The sequence below is a fragment of the Acipenser ruthenus genome, chromosome 32 (genome assembly GCF_902713425.1).
Source record: "Acipenser ruthenus chromosome 32, fAciRut3.2 maternal haplotype, whole genome shotgun sequence".
Lineage (NCBI taxonomy): Eukaryota > Metazoa > Chordata > Actinopteri > Acipenseriformes > Acipenseridae > Acipenser > Acipenser ruthenus.
The window spans coordinates 14,289,955-14,300,961 of NC_081220.1; the positions used below are offsets into that span (position 1 = coordinate 14,289,955).

The following is an 11,007-nucleotide window of genomic DNA, read 5'->3' on the forward strand; positions in this document are numbered from 1 at the left end:
AAAGTTTGAAATATCCAATAAATTTTGTTCCACTTCATGATTGTGTCCCACTTGTTGTTGATTCTTCACAAAAAATTACAGTTTCATATCTTTATGTTTGAAGCCTGAAATGTGGCAAAAGGTCGCAAAGTTCAAGGGGGCCGAATACTTTCGCAAGGCACTGTATATATATAATATTTATAAACACATTGTTGTGATCTGCAATAAATCCACCCAATGATTAACTTTTTAAAATTATGATTGTGTTATGTACTGTTGTTTAAGTTGCTGTGGCATCAGCGAATTGAAGCAACATTGATTTAGAATGCATCAAATTACACAAATAAAGAAAACTGAATTACTACTACTTAATGAGTTACTCAGAGCTAAGGGCAGGAGTTCAAAGTATTTAAGAAAGAAAAGAAAAAAGACAACAACACAGACGCGAAATGAAATCAAATACGTTTATTTTGCGAATGCTACTGATACTGATCTTTTAAAAACGATTCTCCCATATATCTGGAGAAACGTTTCTCCAGCTGCGGCAATATTGCGTTATTAGAATCCTATAGTCCCGGGACCGAACCGCAGCCCTCCTTCCATTCAAACCATGTGAATCGATTTACAAATCAGTACGCGGACCCCTAGTAACTTAAAAGCAGAGTGTGTCTTTTTTTTAGAACAAAATCGAATCATTTCCAGTTTGGAGTGAAAAGCTATGATAAATCGCAGCTAAGGCTGGTTTCACAGAGCTCAAAATAGCATTCATCTTGAACTGCTTTGCCCAAAGATAACATCACTGTCGGTAGACCCAGATTAGTGCTCTGTGAAACCAGCTGGCTTATGTGTTGTATCGCTTTAACTCCCAGCGTCCTTCTTACTCCCCCTCTGAAGACCAGGAGTCGTGTTCCTCGAGGGAATCGCCTGAATGCTCCACCTCTTCATGCCCCCTGCTTCCATAGAAGACCCCTTTGATGCTGTCCTGGGGGAGGTCTCCTTCTACTAGCAGTGTGGAGACAGCCTCGCCGGCGTTTGCTTTCTTCTGGATCAGAGAAGCACCACCTCCTTCGACGTCTGCCTTCCGATCTTCCTCTCCTCCTCCATCCTCCCTGAATTCCGTTTTCTGATCCATCGTCTGCTCCCATGGCTGCTGGACCTCTGGGTTCACTTGAGTGTCAAGTCCAGCCTTACCACCTGAGGCATCTTCCTTAACATCTAAGAACCCTTCTTCCGTGCTTTCTGTGCTCCGCCAGGCTTCCGTCTTCTCATCCCAGCGCTTGCCGTTTACAGAGCTTCCGTTTAAGAGCACTGGGTCTCCGATCTCCCTCTGCTGTCCGTTGGTGGCGGGCTTGGTGTCTTTAGGATCCAGGCGGAAGATGTCAGCTGTGGTGCTGCTTGGGGACTCCCAGAAGTTTTGGAAAGAGCTCTTGTATTCATCTGCCATGGTCTCTGCAGTTGCCAGATCTCCAGGTAACTTGTGGAGACCCTCATCAGCTTCCTTACCTGCTGAGACAGAGTCCCTAGCTTGCCACTGACTTGGGTCAGATGTCTCCAGAACCTCCTGTTCTTCATGTTCAGGTTGCGTGCTTTCCATCTGCACCTCCCCAGGGGAAATCTCATTGTTTCTTTCTTTGTTTTGGAACATCTGAGATGTAACCGCTTCCAAAGAGTCTGCCGTCGAATCTTCTGAATCGCTCGCTGGCTGGCGGTCAGTGGGTTTTTGCGCCTCCGTCTCAGCTTGGGTTTCATTGCTGGGCAGCACCTGCGAGGCGTTGGGAGACTCGTCCTCAGAACTGTACGATCCTTCTGAATCCAGGTTGGCCCCCGATAAGCTGTCGGAGGTGTTGCAGCGGTCGCTGGGTAAGGAGAGCTCCTCCGTGTAATCCACGTTGGTCAGCATGGAGAGATTCTGATGTCCCTCTTCATTTCTGTCCCCTGTGTGATCTCCAGAGTCTGCAACAGGCTCGATCAGCTCCTCAGCTAAATCGGGTTTCGGATCTAAGGGTGAACCTGTGGATTGCTTATCTGCCAGCCAGTCCTCTTCAGAATGTTGGTCTTCTTCTCCTTCTTCATCTGCCACGGGCGCCAAATCGTCCACCTTTGTTCCCAATGGGGACGTGACTAGATTGTCTGTCTCAGTGTCTTGTCCCATCTCCATTTCTTCAATGTGGAATTCCCCGTCTTCTGGTGGCTTGTCCATTTTGATCTCTGTGTCTCCCTTCGGTTCTGTCTCCATGACATCAGCGAGAGATTCCTGAGCTCTCTCATTATCAGCCCCCTCCAGTCCTGTCTCACTTTCTTTACTGTGAGATTCTTCTTCTTCTTCTTCTTCTTCTTCTTCTTCTTCTTCTTTGTCGTGTGATTCCACCTCTTGTGCTCTCTCTAGCTCCTCACTGTGAAATCCCTTCTGCACCTCATTGTCCAACTCAAGCTGTGTGTCCTCCTCCAGGACTGGTTCAGTGTGGGATCCCCTGTCCGTGTCCGTTTCGTTGTCTACTTTCAAGTCTAGTTCTTTATCGTGTGCCAAGCTAACTTCTTCATCCTCAGCTGACTCCTCTTCTGTTTCTAACTTGCTCTCCACCAAGTCTTTACCTGCTTCTGCATTCCCTTCCACAAACATCTCCCCTTGATCATGCTCGTCAACTGTCGTGGTCGGAGCGTCGTCCTTTGCAGCGTTTTCGAAATCCTCCGTCCGCAGCTCAAACGTTTCTGCTCCTTTCTCTAAAGGTCCTTCTTCAGCTTCTTCTGGGTGAGTGTCAGGCAAGATCTCCCCTTCAGAATCATCTTCTGATTCGTCGGTGGGAACCCCTGCTTCCTGACCCAAGTGTTTATCCTCTTTCATGTCATCTTCGTCTTGCAAACTGGCCAGGTTTTCATCGTTCTTCTCATTCTCCTCCTTTGCAGAATCGATATTTAGTTCTAAACCTGTTTCTTCTTCTTCTTCTTCTTCTTCTTCTTCTTCTTCTTCTTCTCCTTCTCCTTCTCCTTCTTTAGCAGTAATCAAGTCACCTTCTGCATCTTCCGATATCAAACCTGGGACAGTCGTCTCTGCCACGTCTTCGTCGCTCTCGTACCTGATCAGGGTTCGGGTGTTGGCCACTGTATTTTCAAGGGCGTAACTGTCATTGCATTCCAGCTCTCCTCCCTCCACTCTCCAGGACTGGGAGACACTGGGGGACTCGGTTGCATCCGAGAAAGCTTCCGTCCGCGGCTCAAACGTTTCTGCTCCTTTCTCTAAAGGTCCTTCTTCAGCTTCTTCTGGGTGAGTGTCAGGCAAGATCTCACCTTCAGAATCGTCTTCTGATTCGTCGGTGGGAACCCCTGCTTCCTGACCCAGGTGTTTATCCTCTTTCATGTCATCTTCGTCTTGCAAACTGGCCAGGTTTTCATCGTTCTTCTCATTCTCCTCCTTTGCAGAATCCATATTTAGTTCTAAACCTGTTTCTTCTTCTTCTTCTTCTTCTTCTTCTTCTCCTCCTTCTCCTTCTTTAGCAGTAATCAAGTCACCTTCTGTCGTCTCTGCCACGTCTTCGTCGCTCTCGTACCTGATCAGGGTTCGGGTGTCGGACACTGTATTTTCAAGGGCGTAACTGTCATTGCATTCCAGCTCTCCTCCCTCCACTCTCCAGGACTGGGAGACACTGGGGGACTCGGTTGCATTCGAGAAAGCCAGCTGGTCAGGGGGTGTCGAGCTCACCTTGAGCTGCGCGTCTAAATTGAAGTCGTCTGCTGGTCCATCATTACCCACCTTATCCATCTTCTCGACAAAGACGTCTTCTTCCAGCTCGGCTTTGGTTTTCCCAACAAATTCCTCCGTGGAGGTTTCTTGCACGCTCCGCACCGCGTCGGGAACTTTGTTTTCTCCCAGTAGCGTTGCTTGATCATCGACCATCAGTTCTGCTGCTTGTTCTTCCTCGAAATGATCATCCCTTTCTGTCTCGGAGCTCACCTCGTCGACGTCGCTGCTGTCTCCTATCTCCTCAGTCTTTGACACGGCCTCCTGTGCCGTCGGTGATAGAGACGGCTCAAGAGCTTGCGATGGGCCCTTGAGCACGGTGTCGGTCGTGACGTGTTCATCGTGGTTCAGTTCAGAAGCATCCTCGCTGGTATCCAGACTGCTGTCAGTAGAACCCAAGTCCCGAGTACTCTCCTCTGCTTCCGTTTCTTCTCCTCTGCGTGTTTCGCTTTCAGGTTCTTCCAAGAGGCTTTTGTCCGCTTCTCCTGTCTCTTTGGTCAAGGGTGGCTCTTTTTCTTGCGAGCAAAGATCATCTTCTGGGTCGGTTTCTCCTAACTTCCAACTGACCTGGTCCCTGACAGTATGAAGCTCTGTCTTCACTTCTTGTACAAGATTCGTGGTTATAGCCATCTGGGTCTTCATTAATTCATCAGGGTGCTTTACAGTGTCTGCATCTCTGCTGTGCATCTCTGTGTTATCCTCTGAGCTAAGCTGCGCCTCTTCGTGGCTGCTATCTGCCACCGAAACCTTCTCCTCTATGGTCACTTGCTCTTCCTCGGTTCTGGATGGGTGTTCCTCCTCTGTTTTATCTAGCTCCATCACAGCCTGCTGAGCTTCTGAAAGAGACTCTCCGTTCTTGCTGTCCTCAACTCTTTCCTCTCCCACATCCCCGCTGGGTTTAGAGGCTTCTGTTTTTTCCGGTTGAGGATGACTGATTTCAGCCCTGACACTCGCTTCCACGTCTGCAAGGACTTCGGGACAAGCCTGGGATGATAGTTCTAGAGCCGTGCTTTGAGAGATGGCCGTGTCTTGGCGGTACGTTTCGAAGAGCCGGCCGTCTTTCAAAACTGGGTGGTCTTCATAGGGGGCTTCAGGTGAAACTCTGTCCTCATCCTTGATCTTATCCAAGGCGTCCGACAGCTGATCCTCAAAGCTTTGTCCCAATTCTGGCTCGACCGAGTGCATGCTGGGAAGGTTGTCCTCTGCAGGCCTGGTCCAAGCCTCGGTCTTCACGTCATCTCCTAACAGATCTCCCTGGACTTCACAAGATGTTTTATCCTGGGTGTCGCCTGGCGTTTGAAAAGCTGCCTGCCTGGCAGAGTCGGCAGTAGTCATCACGTTCTCCATCACGCTGAATCCTTCTTTTTCGGTCTCCTGAATAATATTCTCTTTCGGAGAAGGATCAACAACGGGGCTCCTCAGGGTTTCTAGGGGTCTCTTATCGATGACTGTGATTGGCGCGGCGGTCTTCGGATTGGGCTTCAGAGGGGGCGTGCATTGCGGACCCCTGACGTCCGTCGCGTCCAGTTTCGCGTAGACTGGACTACTTTGGGGACGAGCGGTCAGCGGTGTCCGGACCCTTCCTCGTAGCTCCTTCAAACTCAACTCCAAGCCGTCATCTGTGAAACCAAAACGAGAGTGAGTTGTTTTTGCCAGATCATCATTGGAAATGAGAATTTGCGCTCTATTTAACTCTTCTGGATAAATTAAAGGTGTTTTGATAGATTGATTGGTTAATTAATCATTTTGCAAACGATAATTAGTAAGAACTTTAACAGATTAGTAACGTGTCATTTTAATTGCAGTTTTCCCTTACTCTGTTAAAACGTTACTTAGTATTTGGGAGTGGTGTGTGTTCTGTTGCATCTATATTGAGCTATTACAATGTTCTCCAAGTCTGTCTTTACCTGGCTTTGAGCGGCTCTGAGCTTGGCTGGAGAATCCTAGGATAGGATATAGGATAGGATTCTGCAGCCGAGCGCACAGCAGGATAAAGGCATTTAGTCCTGAATGATAATAACGCAGTATTAAAGAAACAGCAGGATTGCGAACACCATACAATACGAAGTCAGAGAAAAACAAATCAAATGACTATTTAAGTAACTGAGTGCTGAAACAAAAACCAGAAGACCCTGTAGCTCTCCAGGACTGGTTTGGGGACCCCTGATCTCCAGGGTTGGGGATCCCTGATCTCCAGGGTTGGGGACCCCTGATCTGTACCGTTTGTTCTCACCTTTGTGGAGGGGACCTGTTTTGAAGCCTGCAGTCGGGGCTTGAATCCTCCAGCTCTCCGAGTCCAGGAGGACTCTGCAATGGAAAGGTAGGGAGATATTTTGAGTACATGAGACGTACCATGAATTTCTCTTTTGAAAAAAAACAAGTCAACACGAGCTGTATTCATGTAACTTGATGCGTTCTAAATCGATATTTCTACACTGACAAAAAAAAAAATCAGATATTTTGTTTTGGCTACAAACTACCGCGTCCTATTTTGAGGACAGTGGAGTAAGTGAGACGCGATCCTGGAATCAGAGCAAATTTCACACCGGCTGTGAAGCTCAACACTTAGAAAACGAAGCCTCTTTATCATCACTGTGGGTGAGGAAAAAAACACCAAGAAATGGATCAGAGCACCCCATTGCTTCTGTAGTTCTGATTTGTTGTGCGTATGAAATCAAACCACTGGAACATCATGGATAATCTTGGAAAATCATCCAAATAGGCAGATTAGTGATGGTCTAATTTAATTTAATGGATGCCTTTAATAGGCCACCCATGCAATGAATTTAAAACAGTAAAGAGAAAAGGAGCCACACACGGTAAAACGCAGGAGACTTTTTAGAAGTGGTTTAAGACACCTGATTAAAGCACAACCCCCCCTCGCCCCCCCTCATTCTCCAGTCTGGAGCATTCCATTGCGTCGCTGCACCTTTAAGAGTGATCCTAATGCAGATTGACACTTTGCCACGGACACAATGTCCAGCAAAGGCACACACCGCGTGATGCTGAGCTGACACAAAGGCCCGGTCTCTATAGCCCTGTTGTCATGGTAATGAAATAGCAGCAGGCTTATTGTGAGGCCATCTGCAACCTTGCAAGTACCCCCCTGCCCCCCCCCCCCCCCCCCGTCACACCGACACACACACACATGCACTGGTGTGCAACGTGTTGCACACATACTGTAAGAAATATAGATTTATTTTTTCTCACTGCTTTATATGGGGAGGGAAGAATGGGCTCATATGAGCTCACCTGAGGCTATCATGCATTTGCTGGCTAGTCTTCCACATTAACCCATAACAGGTTTCATTCGACTTTATGAAGCAAAACTAGTTCATTCTATAGGGTTCATTCTATCTGGCAAAACTTTGGCCAGAGCTGCATACCACTGTGTAGATTAGTTTATGCACTATACTAATACAGCACTAGTTTTAAAGTGTGTGTGTGTGTGTGTATTACACCTGTAAGTCGCCAAATAAACTAATAATAGTATCGAAAGTAGGAGACTTTTTTTTTTAATCTGTCCCCAGATGAGGTCTCTGAACATGACAGGGTTAAGGAATGACATCATAGTTTTGAGACACCATTCTCCTTTTTGAAAGCCAGCCACCGCATTGTGTTCCCTCCAGTGTGCTGCTTTCTGATCGGCCGGGGGGTGATGTCATGGCTTTCTGATTGGCCGGGGGATGATGTCATGGCTTTGTGATTGGCCGGTGGGATGATGGCGTGGTTTTTAATTACCTGTAAGTGGCCACTTCAAGGCTCAGTGACATTTTGAGCTGCGTGAGGTTCTGTTTGTCGGAGAGAATGACGGCCATCTGCTGTTCCAGTGACTGTTTCTCTCTCTCTAAGCTCTCCATCTCCGCCTGAAAACACAAGAGACACAACTGATTGATCGAGCGCAAAACTACGGATAACGGAATTCCTCGGAAATTGCAGATCATAAAACAGACCGCTAAAGTGACGTGAAATGTGTAACTTGGTCTTTCGCTTCTAGTTTGGTTAAATGAATGGACGTCTCCTTCAAAAAGCAAGAGTTGATGAAAGACTGGAGTTGCATGTCTTACAAAAGTTTTTCAGTGACGGTGTGCAGCCTCTCTCTCTTTCCTTCTTTCTTTCTTTCTTCCGTTGCCATGGTATTTTAATAGAATATTAAGCTGTTGGGCTCCCATTGCTAGTTTCTAAGATTTCTGTCTCCACATCTTGACTGCAAACTGAAAACATTTTTATTCTGGCGGTCAAGAGACATTCCTTTAGTCCTACGCTCTCTGTCAGAATGGAAATTGGCCCTTTTTTGGTATAAATGCCAGCTGACAGCAATAGAGAGATATTTTTATGATGCTGCTGGCTGTTGTACAGAGGAATGACAGCCTGCATTAGTTTCAGTACTTTTTAAAGTATTGTGTGTTGCAGTAACGGCAGTTTTAAACTCTCAGCTCTCCAGCGCTGTCATTACCCAGCACCTTAATAATAACGAGCATAACGAGCTTAATAATAACGAGCTTAATAACACACTCCATTCTCTACTCACATAGCTGTCCAGCGCCCGCACTGCCCTGTGCCTATCAATCAAACAATCCTATTCTAATTCCTTCTCCTAAAACCCAACCCACAAAATGCATTCCTGCTGGCTATTTGCATTTAAAATGAGAATCCTTTTCAGGGTGAAGACGCGCCAAAAGAAATGCCACAATAGTTTTAACCAACCATTCAGTATCCCTCGAGCTAGCAAATTCAATACAGATCAGAACTCAGCACTGGGGATCTGAGAGCCAGCTAATTCAATACAGTCTAGTGTAGATAACTCAGTGCTGTACTGGGGATCTGAGAGCCAGCTAATTCAATACAGTCTAGTATAGAGAACTCAGTGCTAGGGATGAGAGAGTCAGGGAGTACTCAACAATGTAGAATAGAGAGTTTATTTCTGTATTGCTGACTCACTCAGCAGACAATACAACTATGCAGCTGCCTAGGCTTTTCAATTGGAACAGGATGTCCTGTCTTTATTGGGCGAAATGGAAATCTGAATAGCAAAAAAGACAGATGCAGTTTAAAAGCGCAAAGCATTTGTCATATTATGAGGGGGAGGGGGAGGGGGAGGGGGAGGGGAGGGAGGGAGGAAGGAGGGGGGGGCGGGTCATGCCTTATTGCTGGTGTCGGTAACTGTGATTTGGCACAAATGAACCCCTGGATGTACCTTGTATGGAAAATCAAAAAAACAAATTACCTGAATCTTCTCCAGCTCTCTCTGCTGCCTGCCCCACTGCATGGACACCTTCTCTTTCAGCATCTCCTTCCTCACCCTGTCTCCCTCCAGCTCTTTAGCCAAACCCTGCGCCCTTAGGTAGCCCTCCTTCTTTTCCTCTGAAACCTGGGCTAGTCTGGCCCTGGCTTGGGCCAGCGTGTCTTCGAGGCGGGCCACCTGGTTCTGATAAGCCTCCGTGGCCGTCTTCCACATTTCCGCAGCCCTTCTGGAATCCAAGCCCAGATCTCCCAGCCGGAGGGAGGAGGAGGAGGAGAAGCTGCTGGGAGCCACACTTTTCTTCCTGGATTCAGAGATCTGGGTCTTCAGGCTCAAAGTTTCCTCTTGGTGGACCTCCATCATTAGCTGGAGCTCCTTCTCTAGCTGGGCAGCCTTCTCCCTCATCCAGATCTGACTCCTTCGTTCTTCTTCCAGGACCTTGCTGGTTTCCCTCAGCCTCTCCTTCACCTCTTCCTGGGCTGTGATCTCCTTGTGCCTCCTGGCTCTCACTCCTTCCATCTCCTCGCTCAGGTTGTCCCTTTCTAGCTCGGCTCGGTCTTTCCTCCTCCAGGCTTCCTCCACCTTCTCCCTGGCCTGCCTCAGCTCCTCCTCGAAGGCAGCCTTCCATGATCGGGCCCCCCGGTCCTTCTTCAGGTGGTCTATCTCTCCGCGGAGGAGCTCGTTCTCCTCCTCCAGGAACTTCACCTTGGAGAGGTAGGATTCCAGGCGTTTGTTGAGGTCCCACATTTGGAACTTCTCCTCTCCCAGGAGTGCTTTCTGCTGAGGCTGCTGCCCACTGACTCTTCCAAACGTGACCTCCATGGTGCTGAGCAAGAGAATGTCTCTCTCTCTGTCTCTGTGTCTGTCTCTCCTTATCTCTCTCTCTCTCTCTTTGTCTTCTGGCGTGTTTCAAAGTGCTGCTGCCGGTGCAGTCTGTTTCTGGCAGTGAGAGGGAGGCTGTGTGTCTCTCAGTGACTCTTACTGTGCAGATGGTCTGGAGAGCTTGCTCTTTCATACTCAAATTTAGGGAGGAGGGAGGAGGGAGGAGGGAAGGATAAGGGAGGGGGCGGGATGGTGGAGCAATTTTGGGCTTAACTCTTTCAGTGCTGGAACAGTTGCTGATGCTATATATATATATATATATATATATATATATATATATATATATATATATATATAAAATATTACAGCCGTGTGCACATTTATTTGAACACCCCATTGCTTCTGTAGTTTTTGGATTGCTGTGCGTATGAACTGAAAATCTTGGGAAATTGTCAGAATAGGCAAATTAGCGACTGTCTAATTGCATTGATGCCTTTAATAGGCCACCCATGCAATTGATTTAAAACAGTAAAGAGAAAAGGAACACAGAGCCACACACGGTAAAACGCAGGAGACTTTTTAGAAGTTGTTTAAGACGCCTGATTAAAGCACAGAGCGGTCTGACATTTTCACACACGAGTGTGTTTCTATATCCCTGATTACTGAGCGGAGATTGAAATTCTCACCCCCAGAGGTTCTCTCTCTCTCTCTCTCTCTCTCTCTCTCTCTCTCTCTCTCTCTCTCTCTCTCTCTCTCTGTAGTCACGTTTTTTGTAATCGCTCTTATTTGAAATCGTTCTCATCCGCTTATCGTACTTACTATGTGCTCTTAATGGACTGGTATCAGCAAATATTTTTGCTCTTCGTCAAACTCCCTCTTAAAGGTAATTATTTACTGTATTCTTTATTTAAATTTGAGCTTATTTTATAATGTGATATTCTGTAACGGCGATATCTTATAACAATTTTAAAGTCCGCGAAATAAATAAATAATTATCAACGAACACAGAGAGAGCGACCGTGCGCCATTCCAATGTGGGCGCTAGGGGGCGCTGTTTCATTACTTTCGTTGCTGCCTGTTGCGGCTCAAGTGAGCAACTTCTGTTTTGAAAGAGAGCAGAGAGAGGCAGGACTGCATTCTTAGATTTTAACAACTGAGCATACAGCTATGACCAAAAGTTGTGCCTCACCTATAATTTTAGGATTAATACAGAATTGAACAGTATGAA

General features: G+C 47.0%; 1 protein-coding gene across 1 annotated transcript; it reads right to left on the bottom strand.

Annotated features, from left to right (window-relative positions):
• Window positions 1–429: 429 nt before the first annotated feature.
• LOC117395228 (nestin) lies at window positions 430–9,954 on the bottom strand. The gene is made up of 4 exons (XM_059006199.1): window positions 8,943–9,954; window positions 7,457–7,581; window positions 5,949–6,022; window positions 430–5,334 (listed from the first exon to the last, which is right to left on the bottom strand). The coding sequence occupies exons 1-4, from the start codon at window positions 9,777–9,779 to the stop codon at window positions 857–859; spliced, it is 5,514 nt and encodes a 1,837-aa protein (XP_058862182.1). The 5' UTR covers window positions 9,780–9,954; the 3' UTR covers window positions 430–856.
• Between the last annotated feature and the right edge of the window lie 1,053 nt (window positions 9,955–11,007).